At 36.1% G+C, this 27,436-nt stretch overlaps 3 protein-coding genes across 3 annotated transcripts; 2 read left to right on the forward strand and 1 right to left on the reverse strand.

Annotated features, from left to right (window-relative positions):
- The first annotated feature begins 21 nt into the window (after window positions 1-21).
- On the forward strand, window positions 22-7,946 carry LOC107730848 (golgin subfamily A member 4-like). The gene is made up of 11 exons (XM_016541791.1): window positions 22-143; window positions 370-558; window positions 779-1,803; window positions 1,879-2,031; window positions 3,761-3,835; window positions 3,936-4,052; window positions 4,898-5,047; window positions 5,331-5,498; window positions 5,608-5,799; window positions 6,441-6,632; window positions 6,732-7,946. The coding sequence occupies exons 2-11, from the start codon at window positions 390-392 to the stop codon at window positions 6,834-6,836; spliced, it is 2,346 nt and encodes a 781-aa protein (XP_016397277.1). The 5' UTR covers window positions 22-143; window positions 370-389; the 3' UTR covers window positions 6,837-7,946.
- Window positions 7,947-8,486: 540 nt separating this feature from the next.
- On the forward strand, window positions 8,487-15,133 carry LOC107730874 (coiled-coil domain-containing protein 105-like). Its single transcript, XM_016541831.1, has 8 exons — window positions 8,487-8,897; window positions 10,136-10,411; window positions 10,568-10,672; window positions 11,436-11,592; window positions 11,711-11,877; window positions 12,827-12,922; window positions 13,501-13,614; window positions 14,450-15,133. The coding sequence occupies exons 1-8, from the start codon at window positions 8,601-8,603 to the stop codon at window positions 14,633-14,635; spliced, it is 1,398 nt and encodes a 465-aa protein (XP_016397317.1). The 5' UTR covers window positions 8,487-8,600; the 3' UTR covers window positions 14,636-15,133.
- A 50-nt stretch (window positions 15,134-15,183) lies between these two features.
- On the reverse strand, window positions 15,184-25,929 carry LOC107730815 (rho guanine nucleotide exchange factor 28). Its single transcript, XM_016541756.1, has 27 exons — window positions 25,822-25,929; window positions 25,632-25,695; window positions 25,462-25,487; window positions 24,832-24,892; window positions 24,272-24,375; window positions 24,045-24,141; window positions 23,882-23,927; window positions 23,633-23,771; window positions 22,435-22,549; window positions 22,274-22,329; window positions 22,138-22,186; window positions 21,988-22,048; window positions 21,814-21,905; window positions 20,825-20,950; window positions 20,464-20,714; window positions 20,242-20,367; window positions 20,047-20,164; window positions 19,385-19,639; window positions 19,224-19,300; window positions 18,481-18,662; window positions 17,844-17,911; window positions 17,588-17,755; window positions 17,419-17,511; window positions 17,193-17,302; window positions 16,881-16,928; window positions 16,695-16,799; window positions 15,184-15,623 (listed from the first exon to the last, which is right to left on the reverse strand). Exons 1-27 carry the CDS (start codon window positions 25,927-25,929, stop codon window positions 15,294-15,296), a joined length of 3,075 nt encoding a protein of 1,024 aa, XP_016397242.1. The 3' UTR covers window positions 15,184-15,293.
- Between the last annotated feature and the right edge of the window lie 1,507 nt (window positions 25,930-27,436).

Here is a 27,436-nt window from a genome sequence, read left to right on the forward strand (position 1 = left end):
TGTGTGTGTGTGTGTTTAGAGCTCAAGGCCGATGTGTTCAGCCCATGTAAACATTGAGATTGTCAGTGGGGGAGAGTGAGCTGTCATTCACTAGATCCACCCCAGCCAAAGGACAACAGTTAACTACTGATAGATTTATTCAGGTGTGTAAAGTATATGTATATTGTTCTAGAAGCTTTAAATTGCCCCTCAGATGCCAGTATCATGCTGTATCATTAATTCATTTTTTTCCATGAAACACTCAATGACAATTTTCGAAGAATCTTTTTGAGAATTTTTTTAAAAGATTAGTTTTATTATTGTTATTGAATTATTAATATTATTATTATTATTATTATTATTGTATTGTGCTATTATTATTATTATTAGGGCACCTGCTGCACCTTTTTATGATGACCACTCGAAGTGAAGGCTGCCGCATTTGTGGGAGTGACCTGCAAGGTAACCAGCGGCGATGGCTGTATGCAGGTCAGAACAGAAAGGGGGCACAACCTCAGACGCCGACAGACTTTTCTAGCAAGGGAAGCTTGCCCAGATCGGCACAAAGCAGCCCATGGGGTATGACCTGCAGAGAACATGTCTAAGTACATTACATTTGCTATTACTGTATACATTTTTAAATAAAATGGAGAATAGAAAAAAACGCATATTTCGGCATTATTACTTTTAATTATTGAAGCTATTAAAATGCTGCATAGGTTTTAAATTATTAGTACATTTAAAAAATATTGCATGTTTGATTATAATTATGAATATATTCTTTATCTTTTATTTCTAGGCAGCACTTTATCACTAAGCTCCTCCCGTTCGCTATCGAAGTCTCGTGGCCTGCTCACCCCCACGAAAGGAATCGACCTACTTTGTGTGCTGACACATATATTAGAGCAGTCTGTACCACGTGGGGACGGTCAGGGGGAGTTTTTATGCGGCAAGTGTGTGTCCGTTTTGGAGCGAGTTTTCAAGTTCGACACCGTCATTGCCAGAGTCCGAGTGCTGTCAAGTGAGAGACTCCAGAAACTCACTCAGGAAAGGGACAAGATCAGGCGATGGGTGCGAAGCATGTACGATCAGCGCCACATGTCTACTTCAAGGAGAAACGGAAGTTCCAGTGAGGATGAAGGGGTCAGGAAGGATTCTGTAGGAGAAGGATACCGAGAAATGCTGAGGGACAACATGGCCCTCTCAGAGTACGAATGGTGGTCCGAGAAAGCGGAGTCGTGTCCATATTATAGGAGAACAGGGAAACGGTGTCATAAAGGCAAGAAGTGTGAGTGTTGCGACTCCTTGAGGGTGTCTGACTCGGACTACGAGTCTGTTTGTGGGATTCCACGTCACTTGCCCGATCAAACTTTCACATCATTGGGCCTCTCTCGAGAAAAATCCTGCAGCATGCCTCTTCATTGGTCGAAAGTGCCGTCTGTCAGATCCAGCCCCGCCTCGCTGTCTGGTTCCTGTCATTCTTTGCGATCTCGATCCCGCACTACCTCAGTTCAGTCGCTGGACTCTTTAGACGGCAACGATCCGTTTGATTGGCCAGAAGAGCATTCGGCCATTATAGACACAGTTTTCAAAGAGTTAAGGAGAATTGAAGGAAAGCCAGTGAGGTCACCTGCTGGAAGTCGCATTCCTGTGTTGGGCAGAGGGGACTTGCAGAATGGGAAGGATGAGGTGGGACTGAAAGCAGGGTTAGTGAGGGTCCTGAATTTTGGAGAGGGCAACAATGGGACGGAGGATGAATTTGAAGAAGAGAACAATGACATCCTGACTGAGCTAAAAGACGACTTTATGCCATTGCAAAGAGAGGTGAGGACTGTCATACTGTTTCAGACATTTCACCATTTTTCAAACCTTGCAGTTCATTTTTATCTCTCTTTTTAGGCGTCCGCAGGTAGGGTGCACCTTGCTGTGAAGCAGTTGCGTGAACAACTTGTTCAAGCTCAAGCTTTCATCAGAAGTCTTGAGGCACAGCTAAGGGACGCCAATAAACCAACAACCGATGCTCCTGCCGAGCAGTTGAAGTCTCCGCAAGTGGTTAGACGACGTGATGATTAAGTTAAATGGCATGGGTGTTTCAAACGATCGTGTGCACTGTGCATTGTGTTTTAGAGGCTTAGCACAGCACATCTGAGGCACACCCTCTCCTAATCTTTTTGTTGACTTTTTTCAAATTATGCCTTATATAGGGTATATTACAGAAGGTGTGTGGATGTTTTCAAAAAGATAGTGTTTGGGTTTGCCCACGTAGAGAGACACACACACACACCTCCTCCAGGAATCTTCCCAGACCAAAGGAGTTTGCCCTGGGCTTTCTTTCATAAAAGGCTTGTCAGCTGCTGCATTTTGATGTGATTTTTCTCTCTTTCAGTCTTCATCATGTATTAAATATATTGTATTTTCAACGAAATATACAGATACATGAGAAATTAATTCATACAATGGCCCAAACAAGTATTCAGACATTTAAGCCACAATTAATATATGAATTCCATTGCATTAGATAACAAAAAAAATTAGTTACATTTATTTAGAAAGACAACACAAACACACCATTAAATCAAAATGTTTCATAAAAAGAAATTTGTTAGGATTTAGACGACAGAACAGTAGATCAACTCTTCAAACTAGTTTTTTGTTAATTGAAATAAAGGAGAAATAAATATAAATATTAGAAAAACTAAAAAAAGGACTTATTTCAGTTTCTTTTTTTGCCAAGGTAACATTTCTAATTTTCATTTAAGTGATGGTAATAAAATTACTAATACCAAAACTGACATAAATAAGCTAAATATAAATATATATAAAAAAAAACAACAAATAAAAATGACAAAAGCATATAGCAAAATTACTAAAACTCATAAAATTAAAATGAAAACTGAAAATATAAAAATAAAAGCTCATTCAAAATGTTAATAAATACTATAATAGTATATAAATAATACCAACCATTAAATCAAAATGTTTCATAAAAAGAAATTTGTTAGGATTTAGACGACAGAACAGTAGATCAACTCTTCAAACTAGTTTTTTGTTAATTGAAATAAAGGAGAAATAAATATAAATATTAGAAAAACTAAAAAAAGGACTTATTTCAGTTTCTTTTTTTGCCAAGGTAACATTTCTAATTTTCATTTAAGTGATAGTAATAAAATTACTAATACCAAAACTGACATAAATATAAGCTAAATATAAATATATATTAAAAAAACAACAAATAAAAATGACAAAAGCATATAGCAAAATTACTAAAACTCATAAAATTAAAATGAAAACTGAAAATATAAAAATAAAAGCTCATTCAAAATGTTAATAAATACTATAATAGTATATAAATAATACCAAAATAATACTGCATAGAAGTATTTGGACAACAAGATCATATTAAGTTTAAATAGATAATTAGGGAAGGAGGAATAACAGACCTATGATCAAAAATTTAGATAGATGTGCTGTTATATAAAGTGTGACTTAAGTGTCCAAATACTTTTTGTGGCCACAGTACATTACTGCTCTCTTATGATCTACCTTAATTCAGTATTTTACAGAGTGCTGTAATTTCATAGCACTGGTGCATGCTGGGAAGGAGCATTTGAATGGTTCCTCTCTAGTGTGAGCTGATAGCAGTTATAACAACACTAGTGGAATGCAGTCATAAGGAGTCACAATGCCATGAACTGTCCCTCAGGCATGACATGGAGTCATTTTACTGGGGATGATGTCTGTTTGTGAGACTAATACCCATCTGATCTGTTTTGCCACATAGACCAGTCTGAAAAATAAAAATGACCTCATAGAGAGTCTTAGCCAATCACTGCACAGCAGAGAGAACGTAATCCAGGTGAGTACTGAATCGATGAACTCATTATAGATTCAGGATAAAAACGGATTGTGTGGAGGTCACGGTTGTGTCAGTGAACTCTGTGCTCTCCTCACTTCAGGAATGTGTGACTTTGATCCAGAAGCTGTGTGCTGAGCAGGGGCTGGAATCACAGGACACTGACAAACTCGTCATAAAACTGGCCAGCGCAGTGACTGATACACGCAGTGAACGCGAGGTGAGGTCTAAATGATGAACAAACTGAGCGGTTTAAATGAAGACTGCTCAGACCTCTGTTGTTCCTAAATTAAGATAATTATTATAATTACTATAGACTAACCCTAAACCGGATCATATAATAAAAATTGTGCCATTATTTAGAAGTGAATGAAAGCATAATTTAGTCAATTATTGAAATATGATTTTCCTCTTGACAGCTTCCTATAATAATAAATAGTAGTAATAATAATAATATATATTTTCAATTATATTTATATATAATATTTTCTATTCATCAAAGCATCTTGGAAAATGTATATATAAGTAAATAAATTACAAATAAACACTACATTCGAAAGTTTGAGGTCAATAAGTTTTATCAGCATATCAGAAGGATTTCTGAAGGAACATCAGCTTTGCCATTAGAGGAATAAATTACATTTTAATATATATTAAAAAACAGAAATGGTTTTTAAATTGTAATAATATTTCAAAATATTACTGTTTTACTGTATTTTTCAAAGAAAAAAGTAGCCATGGTGAGCATGTCAAAAACATTTTAAAAAATTTACCAACCCCAAATGTTTGAACAGTAGCATTCTTTATTTCAGTTTCAATTTGTGGGAACAGTAATTTTAATCGGTTTTACTATATTCTTTAGTTATTTGACCCTTACAAGTAGTACACACAGACTGAGCCTACATTGAAGTTCTGGCTAACACACCCAGTCAGTGTGAGATTTGTGGGGTAATTAACCTGAGTACAAGAGCAGTTGTGTGTTTGCTTGGTCCAGGTAATGCTGAAAACACATGCACATTATTCCACAGTGCTTATACTTAATTTTTATGTTAATGTTTTAATCAGGTGGTCCTGGAGGCCCAGCTGTCTGAGGTGAGTGAAAAAGAGAAAACTCTGGAGAAACAGCTGCAGGCCATGAGAGACGCTGGCAGAGAGAGAGACAGAGACTTCATCACACTCAACACTGTGCTCCAGTGTAACCAGGATGTTATTAACGTGAGTCAAACAAACAGTGCTCTTATTCAACGGTACACACATACTGTTTACTTAATCACTTGGTTAATAACTGCTGCTATTATACATGAGTGCTATTCATTGGAGAGTAAATGAGGCATTGAGACCTCTTATACAGAAAACAGGGTTCTCAAAGTGCAGTGGGGTTTAGTTTCCCAATAGTTTGAATGGTTTGCATTATGAAAAACATTGTTAAACAGTAAAAAATTATTCAGCTTGCAAATCTATAATGAGAAGAAAATCAATGTTTTGTATCTTCTAATAGCACCTGCGTGTAGAGCTTGCAGAGAGGGATCGAGCCCAACAGGAGATTATGAAAGAATGGGAAGTGTGGAAAGAGAGAGATTCAGCTCTGACTGCACTGGTGAAGGAGAACAAAGACTATATTTCCCAGCTAAAAGAGGCGCTGGAGAGTTCACGCAGAGATGTGCAGGTAGACGTGGCGTTTTCGCCCTCTGTCTGATTTGACCTCTTTTGCAAAGTTCAGTTGATTTAGTTAATGTATAATTTCCAGTAGTCAACTATTAACATTTTCCCCATAGGCACTCTCAGACTCACTGATTGGACGGGGATTGGAAGGGGGCGGAGCTGAGGCTGGATTGGTCAATCAGCTGCGAGAGAAAGAAGCTCTGCTGGCAGCGAGCTTCAGAGATAGAGAGGAGCTCAGTGCCACCATGCTGCAGGAGATCTCAAGCCTCTCATCGGCCTTAACTGATGCTGAAAGCATCATACTGGTAAGGTCTGACTAAATCATAACTTTAATTTCCCATTGTGGCTTTTTTTCAAAAATGTCAACTCATTGCCAATCATTTTTAGTGTGCTGAATATCTCAAAAACCTGAAAATCTGAATCTAATGAATGTACTCGATGACTTTTTCATTTCATGATGCAACAGAAAAGCAATTGCGCCACCTAGTGGTGTGTGCAGACAATGTTCTGGCCAATATCAGTAGCTAGTGATGCACCAAAATATAATTTTTTTCTACCAAAGCACTGAAATGGAAATACGTTTTCAAAACTGAAAGTAAAGAGCTTCAAAACCACATTTATTGTTTAAATTTCATTATACAATTGACAGAATTTGATTCTTTAAAAAAAGAGAAATCAGTATGTGAAAATGTGTCACCAGAGAAGTGAAATTAATCTCATCACACGTTTTCGGGCAGTGATTTTGGGCCTTCCAAAACTGTTTAGGTGGAAACCTAAATTTTTGGCTGATTATTTTTGGTTGCTGAAATTTCAGTGCATCGCTACCAGTAAACATTTCATGAACGTTTTTTAAAAAGCATGACCTAAGAGAGCAAGCTGTCCAAACCAGTGTGCTCTCAAGATCAGGTTTGTATGTTTTCGTCAACATGCCTCCATGTTATTTCAGGACCAAAGAGAAAATCACAAACAAGCCATCACTGCACTATCAGAGCAACTCAAGGACACACTCAAGGAGCTGAGAGAGAAAACCAAGGAGAAAAAGGAGGCTGAACTAGGCTGGAAGAAGGAAAATAAGGAGAGAGCTTTTGAGGAAGGAAAACTAAGAGACAATCTTCAGAAGAGGGATAAACTCATAGAGGTAAATAACCTGTTTCTAAACTGCTGGTTGCTACCAATTTAACACATCCTCCATGATCACAAATTACTGACGTGATATATTCTTGTTTGCCCTTCATAGCAAGTTCTTCTGGAGTTACAGGAGCGGGACGGTGTGTTAACAGAGCTACAGCAAAACATCTCTAGCAGACTTGGACCCAAAACAGCCCTCAAACACACACTGTGAGTGTGTGATTAAACACATAATTTGAGTTTAATGATGTTGTGTATGCGCTAAACTTGATAACAGCTCAATATATTGTGAATGGCACTACTTTCATTGAGTGCAATCTAAAACAATGGTTCAGCTTCTAATAAAGTTAATTCTGTTAAAACAGTAATTCTCTAGTTCTCTTAAAACTGAAAGGAAATCAAGACAGGCCAACGTATACAAGTTGTGAATAGTGCCATTTGCATGTTCTACCAGATTCCTCAAAACTGAACTTTTGAGAAAGTTGAGTGTATATTATGAAATGTTTTTTTTTTTTTTAGTTTAAATTAATTTATGACTGGGGCATTACAGGTTGCTTTAGTAATTTAGATTGAACTAAAAATGTTCTGATTACTTCCCACACTTCCAGATTGTGGTTCCAAGATTTACATTGTTACACACAAGTGCCTTTTCAGCACACACTTTGCTTATTAATAATTATTTTTCCATATCCCACAATCCTGCCATTATTATTATTAAATGTTTAAATTGTGTTTCATAATTATGAATGGATATGTTGAATGCTGCTTTTCTTGTTATTGTTTGATTTGTCTTTCCCCAATGTGATTTTCCATGTGATCTTATATTTTTTCTTTATTTATAAATGTTTGATTTTGGAGATTCCATTATGGTACCAACTGGAATGTGCTATCTTCGTTCCAGTGTAGAGAAAACTTTTGCACAATAGAAGGATTTAAAGACTCTCTGGAAAGTACATGTTTTAATCAGCTTATTTTATTTGGCTACACTGGAATCCTCACGACTTGGTGCAAACCTCATAAATCACATTTCAAATGAAGCCTCAAGTTTGTGTGGGTTTTCTGAAGGTTTTGTTGGGAGGCTGGAGATATTAAAGGTTCTTTCTTGAGAACTTGGGGGTATAATTGACAATAAAGCCTCAAATATCTAAATGATTGTGCTTTTTGTGTGATCATTCTGTCTGGTGCTAGATTTTTATTTATGGATGTCCTCATCATATATTACATAGGTGCATATACTTCCTATAGGCAGTGATACAAAATCTTGAAATATCAGGGACTTTTAAATTGTTTCAGGCCTGGAATAATCATGCAAACATCTATCATCTACCAAAATCATCACAATTAAAATAACCAAAGACTTAAACTACTTCAGTCTGTGTGCATTGAATTTATTTTATACACGAGTTTCACAATTTGAGTTGAATTACTGAAATAAATGAACTTTTCCACGACATTCTAATTTATTGAGATGCACCTGTATTATATAGTTATACTATATAATTATAAAATGTATAAATTATTTGATCAAAGCATGGGGTAATTTATTGGAATGTAAAATATTACATTTAAATGCTAATAAAAAGTTGAACTTTTCTAATGTCAATAGTGTTACAGTGTTAAGTTGTGATGCTTATTTATGAGAAATTCTTCATTGTAACTGTTTATTTCTTTTAAAAATGTATATATTGTGCCAGACTAATTTAGGAAACTCTGTTGCACATCACAGCACACGATCTGTTCTCATCATGTAACACGATCTCCACGGATTGAGTTGCAGTGTGAATGGATCTGAATGAACTGCCTGCATTGACACTCATTCATTAGTGCGTCTCGTGTTACCCAATCAGAGCTCTGTGCGCGCACCTGGTCACTTGAGGAACTGTTGCGTTGGAGACAACCAACACTTTTAAACCCAAACACTTTGGAGTTATTCGGATTGTTCCACTGATGGTAAATTAAAGTAGATAAGTACGTTACCATGACCATGCAGCGGCCGGTCCAGTCCGCTCCCCCGGCTGCGGTTGTGGGATCTAAAGGCTGGAGGGACGCGACTGTCCGCTCGATTCTGCGCGCCGAAGTTCTTCTGCGTCAAACTCACGTAGATCAACTGCACTCATCTACACGCTACCGCAGCCACAGCGTTGGGACATTTAACGTTACCCACAGACTTCCTCCGTTAACAGCATACAGTGTGAACAGCAGCGTCGAAAAGGAGCACAATGAGAGTGACTCGGAAAATAAAGACGAATTCCGACCTAAATCCACTGGAAGTATGGTAAAGTACCTCAGAAGTTGATATGGTGGCTCATTTATTTAAAACAATCAGAATCAAGCAGCAAAGTGCCTATTTGTTATTATAAAACTCACAATTCCGGTCCTGGTTTCTGATTGGTCAATGCAGCGTTGCGTCGTCATGACGTAGTGCGCACCAGTAATTGCAGATCGTTAATTATGAATATGGTTTACATTTCTTAATTAAACAACATTTTAATTTAAGTTTGAATGCTTAATATTTTTATATTGAATATTCGATTTATTTCAGCACTAATTAATGTGCTCGAAGCAGCGGTGTATAACTTAATTGTGAATACAATTTTGCAGCGGTGTGAACTTTAAAAAAAATTAAAATACGGAGCCCCGTCCATGGTGGTATGAAAAATAATATTCGAATGCTTTCGTGTTCTTTCGCAAAACTGATGCGTTTGTTCGTAAAACGTTCCCCTGAGAAACGCAAAAGATTTGCAAGCGAACGCAATTATTTTGGAGGAACGCAAAACTTTTGCAAGAGAAAGCAAAAGTTTTGGAATATAATTTTTACGCTGTAATTGACGTTAAATTCAAATATATCGATCATTAGCCTCTACACTAGATATTTTATTTGGTATTGAGCAATGAGAAACCCATTTCAAGTTAACCATTATTAGGCCTAGGCTACATTTTACAATATATTACAATTTTACATTTTAAGTTGTAATAATATATTAAAGTATTACTGTTTTTACTGTATTTTTTATCAAATAAATGCCATCTCCGTGAGCATACTATAACTAATTTCAAAAACATAAAAAAATGTATGAACATTAATATATAAGATATATATAATAAGACTAGAATTAGGACTCAAGTTGCATTTACTGTACATGTTCATTAGAAGTACATTCTACATTCCAACAATATGATAAAACATTGTGGTATTGAGCAATGAGAAACCCATTTCAAGTTAACCATTATTAGGCCTAGGCTACATTTTACAATATATTACAATTTTACATTTTAAGTTGTAATAATATATTAAAGTATTTATAGTTTTACTGTATTTTTGATCAAATAAATGCCATCTCCGTGAGCATACTATAACTAATTTCAAAAACATCAAAAAATGTATGAACATTAATATATAAGATATATATAATAAGACTAGAATTAGGACTCAAGTTGCATTTACTGTACATGTTCATTAGAAGTACATTCCACATTCCAACAATATGATAAAACATTGTTTTTCTTTCATAGCTCACTTCTGGAGTCATGAGCAGGCTGTTCCCCCCGCCGGCCCTGCGTGATCAGAGTGCAGTTGTCAGCACCGGTATGACGGGTGAATATATGCGGGGTGTGAGAGAGGTGGAGGGTCACCTGCGCAGACAAGCAGGTAGGGTCACACAGGAGGGCACCAGGGTGGAGCATCAAAGGGAACAACTGGAAAAATTGCTCCGCAGTATTAGGAAAGCATTGCTGGTCAATCAGCAAAGTGCAGACGGAAGGACATTTCGACCGGCCACCACAGAGACAGTGAGTAGCTACAGTATATACAGTAAAATGACTGGTAGTCTAATTTAAAGTGACCCCATAAGAGGTTAAAGAGATCAAATGTGGACTTACAAAATATATTAAATATCCTTGTTGAAAAATAAAGAGTTCATGGCTTCCACTCTATGTTTTGTCAAGATACTGGATGGAGCTGATGATCTTCTACACAAAGAACAAAGAGGCCTGAATGTGCTAAAACAAGAACTGGAGAGCATATTGAGAAAGACTTTAACTCAACAACAGGTGAAAAATAGGCCTATTAGATATATCTAATGCCTATAAAGGAATGTTTTCACACCACTGTTCAGGCCACTCTTTTGACAGTTTAATTTCTAAAATACTATGTAGTCTAAAGATAAACTATATAATCTGAACTTTAATTTATGTACACTACCATTCAAAAAAAAAAAAAAGAAGAAAATTATTTTTTTGTTTTTAGAATGCAATAAATTGATCAAAAGTGACATGAAAGACATTTATGTTACAAAAGATTTCTATTTTATATAAATGCTGTTCTTTTGATCTTCATACTTCGTTCTTTTAACCTATTCAGAATCATGGTTTTCATAAAAATATTAAGCTGCAGAACTATTTTCAACACTGATAAGAAATGTTTATTGAGCACCAAATCAGCATATTAGAATGATTTCTGATGGATCATGTGACATTAAAAATTCAGCTTTGCCATTACAGGAATAAATTACATTTTATAATATAAAAAAATATAATATAATTATTTTAAATTGTTAAAAATATTTCACAATATTACCGTTTTTACTGTATTTTTGATCAAATAGGTAAGCATAAGAGACTTCTTTCAAAAACATTAGAAAATCTTTCCGACTCCAAACTTTTGAACAAGTTGTGGATGATTCACTAAATATAATTTTGCATTAGCAAATGAACGGTCTCAAATTGAACTTACATGTTCAGTAGAATTAAACGGTTTCATCAGGACTGAAAAAAAAAGCTGTATTCTGTTTTTTTAATTTTATTTTATTTTGAGGCTTTGGCTGAGAGCAGTAAGCAGTTGTTGGATTGTGCCTTTGAGAGATCCAGAGTAACAGAGCTGCTTCCCCAGCATGGCTCACTCTCAGCGGGTGTGAAAACATACCCTTCTCCCCTCTTACTGAAACCTGACTCCACTGGACCGTTCACTCCAGGTACCCCGGGCCACTTTTATCTTAAAGTCTCTCACCCTTCCTTTGTCTCTGTCACACAAGCTTGCATGCAGACAGCGAACGACCGCTGGTACCTAATCTCACTCTGTCTTTCATTAAGAGTGCAAACAGGCTTTGGATTCTTCATCAACAGTACTACGTGAATCTCAGCAGCTCAGAGAGAACATTTCACAAGTCATGAGTGATGTCATCACAAAGCAAACAGATATGCACCGTTCAGCCAGCGAGGCCCTGCTGAACAAAATCACTGAAACTATCAACCTAGAGGTGTGTGATTAAAGTGGAGAGTGGAAGGAATACTAAATTATGATTTGAAGGCCCAGACTGAATTCTGCAGAGTGAAACGGAATGTGGCAATATGTGTTAAATGTTGATATTCTATACTTTTACACAAAAATATTAAGCAGCACAACTGTTTTCAACATTAATAAGAAATGTTTCTTGAGTGCCAAATCAGCATGTTAGATTGATTTATGAGGGATCATGTGACACTGAAGACTGCAGTAATGGCTGCTGAAAATTCATTAAAATGTATTCAAATAGAAAACACAAATTTTACTGTTTTTTTGCTCAAATAAATGCAGCCTTTTTGAGCATAAGAGACTAATTTAAAAAAAAATTTCATCAAAAAATCCTACAGACCCAAAACTTTGGAACAGTAGTGTATATGCAATGGACAGGGAATAATGACGGACATTGAAAGGCTGTAGTTAGATTGATGAGGGATCATGTGACACTGAAGACTGCAGTAATGGCTGCTGAAAATTCAGCTTTGCCATCAGAAATAAATTACATTTTAAAATGTATTCAAATAGAAAACACTAATTTTACTGTTTTTTTGCTCAAATAAATGCAGCCTTGTTGAGCATAAGAGACTAATTAAAAAAAAAAATTCATCAAAAAATCCTACAGACCCAAAACTTTGGAACAGTAGTGTATATGCAATGGACAGGGAATAATGACGGACATTGAAAGGCTGTAGGGATTTGCAGAACGGGATTCTCCAGAGGTCCAATAAATATTCAAAAGAGCAGAAATAAATGGAAATGGAAGGAAATACCCAATGTTTTGCTGGCATAATTACAAGCATAATGCATTTGCTCTGCTCCTACTTTGTATTTGAGGTATTAAATGTGATTTTGATCTAAGGTAATGAAATGTTCTGGACTAGTTTACTGTATTCAGGTATATATATCTTTTTCTTCTTCCTCATCAGCAACATCTGACACTGAGCTCAGCTGCCACAAGACAGGCCATTTACCGCAAACAGAGACAGATGCAATGTGCTGGCTACAGTCTTGGCAGAGCTATGGTATGTTTTTATGAATAGACTGTGGTACTAATTTACTACCAAAGTGACTTTCAAGTAGAGCTGCACGATTGTGACAAAAATCCTAATTGTTGATTATTCCCTTGAAATTGTAATTGCGATTATTAATTACGATTATTACAATTTACACTGAATGATGTTTGTACCATTGTTTGAAGCAACTGCATGCCATATTTTTATATGAAAATAAACGAGCGCAAAACACTAACTGAAAAACTTTTATTGCTTTTCTATAGTATAGCCTCAAATGTCAACTATACATTGGATTGGATACTTCTTTAAATAAAAAAGTAAAAATATGCATGGTATTATGTTATACAAACGATTGCACAATTGTGGCATCTGTAATTGTAATCGCGATTAGAAATTCGATTAATTGTGCAGCCCTATTTTCAAGTGCATATATTGAGGTTGTGAAAACTACTTTAACCCTTACCCACATGCACCCACTAAAATGTATCTTAAAGTGCTACTAAAAATCCTACATTCTGCATAATGTTACCATTCTTTTCATGACTTTTTCACTCACTGATTAATGAAGATGTATTCCTTCCTTGCAGGGCCCAGTCTGCAGTGCTGATCTTTTTTGTCGTGAGAGATTGAGCAGGCCTATGACTCAGCTGTATGGGCGGCATTCAAGTGTTGGGCTGCCAGAATCCGACCTCCTAACACAGGTCAGAGCATTGGATGTAATCTAACATTCAGAACATTCCACTATGATCTGTCAATCATAAAGTGCAATACTTCCTAATCTTTTTTGCATATGCAGTAACAGTTAGACAATATACATAAAAAAAAAACACTATGACAGTATAACTGTTTATAATTTAATTTAAACACTCATGTAAAGCACAAAGAGTACATCATATTTTTAAAATGTAAAGATGTAAGTATTAAGTAAAGATACATAGTCTACATATTGTTCAAAAGATTGGGGCCAGTAAGATTGTTTTTTGTTTTTTTAATTAGTCTCTAATATTCACCAAGGCTGCATTCAAAAAACAGTAAAAACTGTAATATTGTGAAATATTATTAACATAACTTTTATATTTTAATATATTTAAAACACAATTTATTTCTGTGATGACAAAGCTAAATTTGCAGCAGCCATTACTCCAGTCTTCATTCAAACGATCCTTCAGAAATCATTCTATGCTGATTTGCTACTCAAGAAACATTTGTCATCAATGTTGATTATCAGTGTTGTGCTAAACAGTTGTGCTGCTTAATATTTTTGTGAAAACCTTTTTGTTTCAAGATTATTTGAATAATAGAAAGTAAAAAACAAAATTTAAATAGAACTTGTAAAAACATAAAAGTCTTTACTGTCACTTTTGGTCAATTTAATGCATCCTTGTTGAGGAAAAGCAATAATTTCTTTAAATAAATAAAAAAACATACTGATCCCAAACCTTAGAACGGTAGTGTAAACTGATAGTCTAAATTAAAAACTAGCTTTGTTTACCACAGTGTGAACTGTTAACACATACATTTCCCTTATACTCTCAGGGCAGTACTATGCTCCGGAAACATCTGGAATCCTCAGGGAAAGAGATCACAGAGCTGCAGGTCGCTCATCAGCAGCTGGAGGATGACAAGTATGGAAAGCATGCCGCAGCCAGTGTGGACTCTGCTGTGGTCAGGCTGCGGCGAAGACTCGTACATCCCCAGTCTGTCCGGCCTGCAACCAGTTAAAACTCTACTAACAGAAATTTTAACAAAGATTCACTTCACTTTCTAAAAGAAATCTGGGGTATTTCTAAGTTACATGTGGTGTTTGCAAAATAAGGGTATGGTGATTGTTAGTCATTTGAATAATATTCAGCAAATACACATGCAAAAACATGTGACAGATGTCTGAATATGTTTAAGATTGTCAACAAACAGAATGACACTCCAGTATTATTCAAATACTAGAGCTATAATAATAATACAGTAATAAAAATATTAAATAATTTAAGGGTTTTGACTGATGATTTGCTATCTCCACCAAAGACTTATAGTGTGGTACAATTCTGATACACTTCACCACTAAGCAGAGTTGGAGTCATGATCTTGAGACTACATAAACATGGTCTAGATCTTGACTTATGGTCTCAGACAAGACTGCAGTCTATTTCCATTTTACTAAAAGTGATAATTACCTCAACCAATCGCTGACGCGTTATCATCATCATTACAGACAACTCTGAAAAACAGGCTCTGAAAAACAAAATTTCACTTCTTTCAAATGAACAGCCTGGTCTTGCTCTTGAAGGTCAGATCTTGTCTCCAACTCTGCCAGTAAAACACAGCAATGTCTCTTTAACACTAAAACACATACAAACTTTTAATACACACATATAAATGCACATCATTTCTCCTGTGATATGATAGAAGGCGAGATGCCTTGCCGATGATTTGAATTGTGTTGAATGAGTCTTATCTGTGTCTCCAGACTCTTCCTCTCTTTCAGAACTTTCTTCCCCTCTTCCTTTAATCTTTCTCCCTCTTCCTTCACTCTCTTCTCCTCTTCTCTCAGTTTCCTCATCTTCTCCTCAAACAGCCGCAGCTCCTCCTCAAACTGCTCTTTCTCTTTCGCCAGTCTGTCTGTCAGTTCAGCATGCTCTTTTTCTCTCTGCTCCAGTTCTTTCTGCTGCACAGCCTCAGTCCCGCTGACCATGCCACACTCCAAACTCTGCTGCTGAGACAGTGATACAGGAAGTGCAATAAGTGTAAATAGCATTAAAGGAATAGTTCACCCAAAAATGAACATTTGCTGAAAATGTACTCATCCTCAGGCCATGTTGATGAGTTTGTTTCTTCATCAGAAACAATTTAGAGAAATTTAGCATCACATCACTTGTTCACAAGTGGATCCTCTGCAGTGAATGGGTGCCATCAGAATGAGAGTTGAAACAGCTGATAAAAACATCACAATAATCCACAAGTAATCCACACAGATCAAAAATAGTCCAAATAGTTCTAAACAAATATGTTGGTGGACTTTGATGTGAGAGGACAACAGGGAATGGACTTTTTCACTGAAGGAAGCGTAATATGGACAGTGGATTCATATTTTGGTTAAAACGCCTTAATGTATCTTACAAACAGGCAGCTTTTCACTTCACAGGTGAAATTGATGGACTGGAGTCATGTGGATTACTTGTGGATTATTGTGATGTTTTTACTTAGCTGTTTGGCACCCATTTACTGCAGAGGATCCACTGGTGAGCAAGTGATGCAATGCTAAATTTCTCCAAATCTGTTCCAATGAAGAAACAAACTCAACTACATCTTGGATGGCCTGAGGATAAGTAAATTTTCAGTATAATTTAGGGATGCTCCGATCCGCCTTTTTCAACTCCGATACCAATTCCGATACCTAGGGTTCGGTATTGGCCGATACCGATACCGATCCGATACCAGTGAAGTTTTTTTCCCTCATTTAAATAAATGTAGAATTTATATATCTCTGTGTGTGGAACTGATAATCATTCTTTCACAATCTACTAGATACAGACTACTTCATTATAAAGAAAAATAAAATAAACAAATATGAAAAAATATAGGCCTATGTTATTATAATCTATGACAAAAATTTATCATAAACTAGGTTAGTGGATAATTCGGCAGCAATTCTCAATTTTGGGTGAACTATTCCTTTAAGAGTCTGGAACATGCTTCAAATAAACTCTACTTCATTATATAATACCTACATGTAACTCTATCACATTCTAGATAAACATGCTGTAAGAAAAACTGCAACACCCACCCTTTTGACATCATAATCACTTGTAAGAGTTGGGGGCGGAGCTTCTCCCTCGAGGAGGAGGAGATTTTGAACTTCAAAGCAGCTGTCTTGGATTATTATTGCAGCCTTCAAAAAAACAGTGATATGTATACATTACACAAACAAATAAACATTTAGATTTATTAAAAGTTAATCAATGGCTCACACCTGCAGACTGTAGAGTATGTGGATTAAGTTGTGAACACCCTCCGCTACCTGGATTGGTAGAGAAAATGCACATATTCCATGTATTATAATCATATACGCTAAACAGACAAAAGCAGACCTCATTCATGATGCATGAGCAGAATTTCTATATAAAAATTATTAATAATTCTATTATTACATAAATTGTTCCACTGAATTGAATGGGGCAATCTGTATAAAAATGGTTTTACAAACAATTAACATAGATATCATTATCTGCTTGTGTTTCAAATATGTTCAAATATGTAGTAAATTGCTTGCAAATGTGTTTACCTTTAAATAAGTCTGGTGGGCGGGGCTTATAGGGGCTATTGTGACAGGCCCCACCCCTGTTCCTACCAAAGCACTCCTCCTGCTCCGACTTGCCAAATTTTGTTCATTATCTGGACAGAAAAATGCTGGAGAGTGAAAAAAAGTCCTGTAATGTGGTTCCTTTAAACAATAATGATATTGTTTTCTGTTATATAACAATTTGAGTGTTAGTAATTTGATTACTCACGGCTTGCTCTTTCCTGGCCTAAGTTGTCATGGTTACTTGGTGACCATATGCAAGGAAAAAGCCAAGTCAACAAAGTGATAGCCAGCTTCACCACTGGGGAAAAAAAGACTTTGGTGAAGATCAGTACAGCCTGACTGTGTGTTCACAGAGAGAAAGACAGATTCATTACCCTCTTCCTGTGCGTCAGACAGTAATGCGACACCTTGAGGGGTGTTTTCAGGGTGTGGCTGAACGAGAAGGCGGCAGGTAGCCAGACTCCATCTGCCAGTCCCTCTACAGATCTTTAACTTCTCCTCAATAACAGAGCACAACCGCAGGTCCAGAGAAAACAGCGTCTCTACACACACACAGACATACACAAGTAATCAGACATAAGGAATGATAAAGACATGCACAGGTGGATGGAAAGATGGATGGATGTGTACCTTGTAACTTCTGTATCTTTTTGACTTTGATTTCCCCCTCATTCTTCTTAGTCTGATCATCAGGAAGGCTGAAACAAATACAAATATATACCGTTTAAAGATTTAGGGTGGGTAAGATTTATTAATGTTTTTGAAAGAAGTCTCTTATACTGCATTTATTTGATCAAAAATACAGTAAAAACAGTAATATTGTGAAATAGTATTATAATTTTCTATTCTAATGTATTTATTTCTGTGATGCAAAGCTGAATTTTCAGCATCATTACTCCAGTCTTCAGTGTCACATGATCCTTCAGAAATCTCAAGAAACATTTCTTATTATTATCAATGTTGAAAACAGTTGTGCTGCTTAATATTTTTGTGGAAACTGTGACAAATTTTTAAGGGATTCTTTGATAAATAGAAAGTTCAGAAGAACAGCATTTATTTGAAATTCAAATCTTTTCTAACATTATAAATTACAAATTTTGATCAATTTATGTATCCTTATGTGTTAACGTGTCCTTGCTAATATAAGTATTAATTTCTTGTAAAAAAAAAAAAAAAAAGCTTACTGACCCAAACTTTTGAATGGTACTGTACAGACTTAAAAAATGTCATTCAAGACAAATTAAAACTCTCTCTAGGTCTAACGCACCTATCAGCAGCCTGTCTCAGCAGTGTCATCCATGTGTTGCGTTCCTCACGAGTTTGTGTGTGTATCTCGTACATCTCAGGCCCTACAGAGCAATCGCCACTGATCAGAAATAATCCTCTCTCCTGATTGGCTATTTCCCTCACAATGAGCCTTCGCAAGGGCATCACAGATGGCTTCTGCTCCTGAAGACACAATGTATTTAAAAGTGAATTCATATTTTGATTTCTTAAAGGGATAGTTCACCCAAAAATGAAAATTCTGTCATTAATTACTCACCCTCATGTCGTTCCAAACCCGTAAGACCTTCGTTCATCTTTGGAACACAAATTAAAATATTTTTGATGCATTCTGACAGGTCTCTGACCCTATTATTATTTTATTTTATTTATGTTATTTTTTTTTCTTTTGCGCACAAAAAGTATTCTCGTAGCTTCGTAATATTACGTTTGAACCCGTGATGTCACATGGATTATTTTACCGATCTCCTTGCTACGTTTCTGGACGTTGATCATGGTAGTACCCTTGCTGACTATGGGAGGGTCAGAGAGCTGTCAGAATGCATCTTAATTAATTTGTGTTCCGAAGATGAACGGAGGTCTTACGGGTTTGGAACGACATGAGGGTGAGTAATTAATGACAGAATTTTCATTTTTGGGTGAACTAACCCTTTAAGTGCACAAACACTTGCTTAGGGACAGAAAAATACAATATAATGTACATATTATGTATATATATTTCTGTACCAGTGCAGCAAAGACAAACTTCTGCTCTTTCTCCTGAAGGAAAGCCAAAACATCTGTGAGGAGCAGCGCAACAACATCTGTAAAAGAGAGAAAGAGACACTGGGAATGGAATTAAATAATACATTAGTGAAAAAAAAAATAGAAACACATGGCAGTAGGACCTCTCAGTCTGCCAGAGGTGGTCCTACAGGTCAGCGCTGAAGAGTGTGTGAGAGTTCGGTGTGTTTTCTGCAGGTCTTGCTTGCCGAAGATCTCTCCGTTCTTCAGGCGAGTGCAACTCTTGTTGTCTAGGCGATTTATGATATCTTGGAGTTTCTTTGCACGCTGGTAATCTCCCACACATCGCTCCACCTCATCTATCAATCCCCGAAGACCCTCCAGTGCCACTGCAATATCATAGCGCTCAGCACTGCCATCTACAGGAGTGACAGCACAGCACAAGAGTGATCATTCAGATCTCTCTCCGAATAATTAATAAAAATATCATGTATCAGTTTGCACTAATTTTTAATAGTGCAAATTCATATGTATATTTTACTTCCATTATATTTTACTTTCTTTACAGGAATGATCAGTTAAATATGAATAACAATTATACTTAAACTTAAATTGTATATCGTATCATCAGTGTGTTGAAGGAGTCAATAATAATAATAATCTGTTCAATATAAATTATGTGAATATGAATGATCAGTTAAATATGAATTAAAATTACATTTAAATTAAAATATCATATTGTAACTGACATTTATAATAATATAAATTATATTAATTTTAAAAGTAATATTTATTCATATTTAACTGATCATTAATTGCAATTTACCATCAGTGTGTTGAAGGAGTCTCTCTACCAGAACAGGGTACTTTGTGATTCTCTGGGTAACAAGCAACAGGAATTCTGGGATTTCACGGCGTTTGATGACAGAGTTGTTACTCTGCTGCTGTAGAAGCAACAAATATGGTCATCATCAGAAATCTGTTTTGTATGAGTGTTTTCGTGTGTGCTTAATCAACTTACTCTGAGAAATAACTGTAGTTTCCTGTTGCTCTGTAGTAGTTGCTTATAAATTTTCAGTGCTTCTGGATGCCGACTGCAGAAATCACCGTACAGCTCTATCATCTGAGAAGCATTTCGGCCTGCAAACTACATAAGCGAATGCTAAATGAACCTAAGAGCTAAACTTGTTCAGCCACAATATGTAAATTGATCAAGTCTTCAAATGTTTGGGTTCTCACTTGCCTGTTGACACAGAATATCACCAATTTGTCGTATGATGTAGTTCTTGTGCATTCCTGGGTGAATAGACGTCCGCTGTCTGTTCTCCATGTCTATAAGAAAGTTTTTATGCAAAGCTAAGAGCTCATCCAGCCTGGGGAACATCTGAGCAATCACGTCCTGCTCCAGCTGCACGTCCTCCAACAGTCCCCGCCTCAAAACATCAGCCATAACAGAGAGAGTCTGGACATGGTGAAATTCTGTCTGCATCAGCTCTGCAACAAACACATCACTAACAAATCAAATTAGGCTTAACTAAAGCGTCCAAACTTTTGATATCCAAACATATCAATCCAAAACAGGCTTTGCAGCCATAATTACTGACCATAGATGATCTCCTGTCTCTTGATCACTTTTTTGTCCAGTGTCCTACTGAATTCATTGTCCACAACAGCGCTCCAAGATTCAGCCGAGTAGTCAAATGATATGTGAGCTGAAGAATCAGTAGAATCTGGCAAAGAGATGATAAAAGTGTTTGGAAAAACTATAGTTTGGCCAAAAATCATGTTATTTGACATGAATGACAGCAAACGTCACTGGTTCCAATCGTCACTGACATCAAACCTGGCTTCAGAATTAAAAAAAAAAATTAAATAAAAATCACACACAAGTCGTACTTGCTTTTTTGTTATTTTTAGAGATCAACAGCAGGGTTATAATAGTTAACTAAAACTAAAACCATAAAAATATTTTCATTACTTAAAATAAATATTACCAGAAATAAAATAAATCTAAAAAACTAAAATACATTTAATAAATGTAATATATATAATACAAAACACACATTTAATATATTATTTATTAGGGTTGCAAAAAGTTGGAAATTTTCCAGTAAATTTCTGAAACATTCCAGAAGTTTTGGAAACTTTCCTGGATTTTTTTTTGAAAGTTTCCAGAAAGTTACCGGAAATGTTCCACCCCTTTACAACCCAATTATTTATACATTTAGAATTTTTTTAAATTATAGTATTCATTTAATTTATTAATATAAATTTATTTGATTTCAGCTAGTTTTATTTCAGATACTTTCAGCAAGTTACAATTGATACAAAATTAATAAAAACAATATAGACATATTTAAAAACTAATTAAAATAACAGAAACACAGAAAAATAAACTAAAACTAATTTAAAATATAAAAACGAATTTTAAAAAAATCTGTAAAAACTATAATAGCATCTCAATGATACTCAATAGCCCCAGTTCCCATTTCATTTTATTGTATGGAAAAAAATCGGGCAGGAAATTCTGCACCTTTTGATTTCCACAGAAGAAAGTAAGTCATACAGGTTTGGAATGACTGGGTGAACTCACTGGAGGTGGGGCTTCCAGAAGAACGACCAATAAAAGACTTGCTTTTCCGTAGAGTGAAATCATGGCCACACCCCTCACTGTTACTCCGCTTTCTGATACAGAAACATACAAAGCATCTCAAAATGTAAACAGTAACATAAAGACAAATTAAGCTTATGGAAGACATAAACAGACCTGTGTGACATGGTGGTGTCATTGACCAGAGACAGAGATGGAGAACTATGACTTGACGAGTCTGTTAATGAAATATATATCATCACATGAGATCTACATGACATGGTTGGTTATAATTTCATTTCAGAGTAACACGATTGTCTCTCTCACATAGTAATATTGAAGAGTCAGCGCTTTTCAGAAGTGCCTGGTGAGGATTCTGGGTTATGGAAATAGATGCAATCACATAACATAGTTTCAAGCACACTTGTAAGTGAAGTGTCATTTTTAACACACAAACTCTCACCTTTACACACAGAGGTGCAGAGTCACAGCAGGTCTTATGAATGATCATGGAGCAGTCTGGACAGGAAGTGACATCATAAAGCCAGTATAGACTTTTGGTACAACAAATATTTTTGCATAAATGTGAAAATATATATATCTGTACAAGAAACACACACTTACATGTGCACTGCAGCGGTTCATCACTGTCAGCTCCCTCACAGACTACACAAGCTGCTTTAACAGGCTGCTGCGGTAGACAGAGCTGGTGCAAAGCTGAGGAAACCTCTGCATTTACCTGTAAGCACATACTACAGCATGTTTCCTCAGGAAATTCATATAATGTGCCTAATTACAGAAATCACCACTAATCATGTTATCTATGGATGACAGTGGCTGAAAGAAAGTTAAAGGGGTCATATGATGTTAAGGTTAAAAAAACACATTATTTTCCACATACTGTACATTATTGTTTCTCCTCTATGCCCCGACACACGGCGGCCTAGAGTGAGTGGCAGCGTGCGGGCTTGCGGCAACCACATGTGACGACCCCGGGCTGGACTCCGCTTCGTCCACGGTGAAAGCCGATCCGGCGATCCACAGCGCAAAGTTGTTGTATTTCCTCAGCGACCAGCACGGATCAGCTCCAGGCATGACGAAGCTTCTTTCTTTGCGTGAATATTTGGGCGGCGTTATGCAAATCTTATCACATAGTGACGTAGACATGTGGGGGCGTGTTAGAACGAGCCGTTTTAGGTAGGCGTGGTTGACTCTTAACTTTTATAAAGAGTATCTCTTTGGATTTGAGACTTTAGTCTTTGCAACTTTACAGATCTTCTTTATGCACCAAGAGGTTGTAACACGTCAAAGAGAAAGGAAAAATTGAAATCGCAGCATATGACCCCTTTAAAAAAACTGAGATTTGCAAATTCAAATTCATGATTTTTTTTTCAAGATTTTTTTTAAAAAACATTGTAAATACATGTTGTATTTAAATAGAAATACTGAAATTAATATTGAATAAAACATACATATTGAAAAAATATATTGAAAAAAATGAAAATATGTTTTGTTTAAACCTTCAATTTGTACAAAGTGCTATATATACTTCATAGACAATAAAAACATTTTCTATATATTTTATATACACTTCATTCTATTTTATCTATTTTTTGTTTCTTATATATCATTTATTCATTAAAAAAAAAACACAAATGCCAAATTATACATATGTAATTTTTTCCCTAAACTTTTCTGATGTTGTGGTCATTGCTGCATATAAAATACATTAAAAACAAATCAAAAGTTGTATTTCAAGACTTACATGTAACTTTAGTCTGGTGCACAGTACAGGAAGTCTCTTTTACCATCTTTCTCTCACCTTGTTTTTTATTTTGGTGTTGACCATCCGGCTCCTGAGAAAGCTTAGTGTTCGACTCACTTTATATTTCTCTGTCTCACTTTTGGATGTAGGGATGAATTTCTCTTTCTCTTCTTCCTCTGACTTGTTACACCACATACTAGGAATTTGGAAATAAATAGTGAAACATAGTTAAGCATCTAAAATAAGTATATAAGAAATAATGTTATGCACAAATGACTGTATGCATGGGTGTGAGAGATCAAATACCGTCTGATCTCTGTGGATGTTTCTTCATTGCTGAAGGGAAACGGCCCTAGAAACATAAAAAAAAAAACGTCCATGCAAACTAGTATACTTTATTTTGCACATCTCAATCTGTTTTGAACACACTAATGCAGATAAACATAGGAATAAAGACAGTCAAACACACCGTCCTGTGGACTATAGATGGGTAATTTGTCTTGGACTGGAGAGTCTTGTTCAGATGCCGTAGAGTCTGATTCAAACTCAAAAGAGTCAAATGATTCCTGAGGATAAATTGACTAATGAAAAAAGAGGATTTTTCTTGTTACATATGGCATGACAAATCTTGCATGCATAATGATTCTAGAAACTACACATTCAAAAAAAGCCTTTATGAATAAATTTTTACCTTACCTGATCCTCACCAGCATGCAGAGTGTTGATGCTGTTCGTTATGGTAACGCTGGAGTCAGTGGGCGAACTGGATGTTGAATCAGTATGAGTTGTGAGTCCATCAACTAAAACACAAGTATGAATTTTGAAATAAAGATACAAAATTTCAACAGTTATAGAGGTTTAGGGAGAGTCCGAATTTTTAAATACACTTTCTGTATATCTATTGGTCGATCAACTGTAGGAAATGTCAAGAACATTCTTCATTAGGCTATTAGTCTAGCCATTTCATTTTCCCTTCTAAAAATAATAATGGGAGAAACCTTCAACTTTATTAAAAAAGTTATTTATTAGGAGTCTTATGAATGGTTCAAAAGTTGCTCTAGACAACTAGCAGGTACAATACTCTTTTGACTGAACTTTTTTTGTCTTTTCAGTCGACATAAAGCATATATTTTAAACATATGTAGCCTACTTTTGAAAGCACATTTACAATACGATTAAAGAAGCCATGAAATATTTTGTTATACTGATGTAAACACCTCCAATCTCATCATAACTTTGTAAAGATAAACATTTACCAGAGTCGTCAGATGATAAAAGTTCCTCATCTTCATCCTGACTGGAATTATTAAACCATACCTTTAAAAAAGCAGGACTAAAAATGAGAAATGAAACAGTAGCGTTCAAACTTCACAACAAACAGTAAAACTATCCAACGACACTTCCGACTAGTGTTAAGTGTTAGCGAAGATATTTTATTGAGTAAGCAGCAGGATGGAGTTGACAGTTGCTACAATGTTACATTTTCTATCATATGAAGTCGGTTCCTTTTCATGAATTGATCTCAAATTGGTTCACTCAAGCACTGAATCGTTTGGAGCGGTTTCTCAATGAACGGTTCGCGATTCATCTGAATCATTTTGAAGTTCACTCGAGTCACGACTGGAAGTTCAAGGTAATTCAGTATCTTCTTTGAAGAATTTATGAAGGTACTATTTTTTTTAAACACACTTAGTGTATATATTTTGGTTAACTATCTGTTCATTTTTGTGAGAAATGTCAAGAACGTTCTTCATTAGTTTAGTGTAGTTAGTGTAACTAGCTAATTTCTCTAAAGACTAGCAGTCATCTAACATCTCCAATTTTCAGTAGAGTACTAGTAGTTTTGGTAGTTAGGCTAAATATTTCAATCTGTCACAGCCACTTACATTGTGAAGCAGAGAGTATGGAGATCCTTAATAAGGGGTGGATAAAAATGGGAGAGAAAAAAGGAGAAAGTTTATAGAGCTGCCATCATACATTCATCAGATACTTGAACTATATAATATACAGTCAGCCTTGTGAATGTAATTTTCATAATCAAAGGAGAAACATTAACCTGAGAATGAAAACAGAGTGTTGCTTTCAGCTCTTCTGTCTGTATCCACTCTCAGACCTTTGATCTGAGATTGTATAAAACACATACAGACAAAAAAATAACTTCTTTATTATCTTGCTTCTTCTTCAAAGCAAATTCAGTACTAAACTTATAGTAATATCTGTGTGACCTTTAACCTCTATTATCTGACCTTGTTTAGTAGAGCAGAATCCTTCACACACTCTCGCAGCAGTAATATGGATGACTGGAAGGTTTGTGTAGTAGGACAGGACTCGGATACACACACAGACAGAGACATCATCCCAGAGGCGTGGCTAAACCTGAGGAGGTGGGATTTACCTGCCCACACTTGTGACACGCCTGCCAGGGGCGTGGATAATGGATTAGGAGGGCTGATAGAGAAAGTGTGAAAGGAGAAAAATATTTTTTTGTGTGTTGCTCGTGAAATATATATTAAGTCTCTGGAATCCATTCAGTAGCTTTGTGTGAGAAACATTTAGTTTAAAATGAGTGAATAATGACTTACATTTCTGGCTTTTTGTCACACATAGTTATCATTTGGCTTTAAAAGACATATATTAAATATAGCACATAGTTTAATGCAAACACTGCAAACAATGCAAAATCAATAGGTACAAAGATCTATGTAATTTTTGACTAGGCTACTGTAATGACTATTTGCATATTGAGGTGCAAATAACTACAACTGTAGTTAGTAAGTATAAATAGTATCCAAAAATATTTGTTCATAAGGGTTGGAATAAGGATACATTACTGCTTAAAGAGTTTTAGCAGAGCATGCTTATTGGTCTGTTGGGCCAGCTGAAGGGGCGTCTCCCCATCCTGATTGGCTGAGCAGATAGTCATCAGGGCGCCAGGTTGACAGAGAAGGAACTCGGAGACGCTCACAAAGCCCAGACGTGCACACACATGCAGGAGAGATTCTATATGCACATACACATTTGTAAATACACTGCATTTTGATTTAATTAATAAATTGCAAAAACGCATTTAAATGACATATTAATTCCACTTTGTCTGTCTGTGAAACTCCTTTAGTGACAGTATACTTTGGACATCCTCATTAATGATCACCACGGTGACCTCTAATCCAATTAGAACCCCACATTTATAATTTCACTGCTCATCTCCGGACATTTGTGTCATCTGGATGTGAAGCAGGAACAGTGAAATCTGATTATGCACACACATGCACACACACCATACAATACACGGAAGCAGGTGCTGCACTTGCCTTTGCCATCATGCACACACACACACAAACATACACACATGCATACTATAAATGGCAAACACACCTTGTGATGACTGTCCGAGAAGATTGTGAGGGGTGTGTAGGTTGGCTAGGGCGAGTGTGACCCTTTGATCCATATCTGCTCTCACAGAGCTGTCATCCAAACCATATCGACCAATCAGATGTCTGTGCTCAGTGGTGCTGAGACAGTCGCTATGGGTAACCAGGTATTCAGCCAGCTCCTGCGCATTATCCTCCACGTATGTCAGATAAGACACACCCACACACATCACAGCATCATCTGTAAATGTATACGCTCGGACACGCACCATCTCCGGCTGGTTATGACCTAAACGCAACAATGGAAACACAAAGAAAGCACTAAATCCACATAAATAATCAGTATGAACAGTATCTTGCAAAGTATGGGAGGAGAAGTAAAGTAAGAAAAGTTGTTTATTAATCTTTACTACACTCTAAAAAATGCTGGGTTAAATATAACCCAGCGCTGGGTTAAAAAGGGACAAACCCAGCTATTGGGTTGTTTTGA

Source organism: Sinocyclocheilus rhinocerous, unplaced genomic scaffold (genome assembly GCF_001515625.1).
Source record: "Sinocyclocheilus rhinocerous isolate Xijiao unplaced genomic scaffold, SAMN03320098_v1.1 scaffold938, whole genome shotgun sequence".
NCBI classification, from domain to species: Eukaryota; Metazoa; Chordata; class Actinopteri; order Cypriniformes; family Cyprinidae; genus Sinocyclocheilus; species Sinocyclocheilus rhinocerous.

Coding starts and splice junctions, on each gene's coding strand:
- LOC107730848 (XM_016541791.1), top strand. CDS start 390: ATGATGACCACTCGAAGTGAAGGCTGCCGCATTTGTGGGAGTGACCTG. Junction 4,053..4,897: donor ATACACGCAGTGAACGCGAG/GTGAGGTCTAAA, acceptor TGTTTTAATCAG/GTGGTCCTGGAGGCCCAGCT. Junction 5,048..5,330: donor GTAACCAGGATGTTATTAAC/GTGAGTCAAACA, acceptor ATCTTCTAATAG/CACCTGCGTGTAGAGCTTGC.
- LOC107730815 (XM_016541756.1), bottom strand. CDS start 25,929: ATGTCTCTGTCTGTGTGTGTATCCGAGTCCTGTCCTACTACACAAACC. Junction 24,893..25,461: donor CATACTCTCTGCTTCACAAT/GTAAGTGGCTGT, acceptor GCTTTTTTAAAG/GTATGGTTTAATAATTCCAG. Junction 23,928..24,044: donor CATCTATAGTCCACAGGACG/GTGTGTTTGACT, acceptor TTATGTTTCTAG/GGCCGTTTCCCTTCAGCAAT.
- LOC107730874 (XM_016541831.1), top strand. CDS start 8,601: ATGACCATGCAGCGGCCGGTCCAGTCCGCTCCCCCGGCTGCGGTTGTG. Junction 8,898..10,135: donor CTAAATCCACTGGAAGTATG/GTAAAGTACCTC, acceptor TTTCTTTCATAG/CTCACTTCTGGAGTCATGAG. Junction 11,878..12,826: donor CTGAAACTATCAACCTAGAG/GTGTGTGATTAA, acceptor CTTCCTCATCAG/CAACATCTGACACTGAGCTC.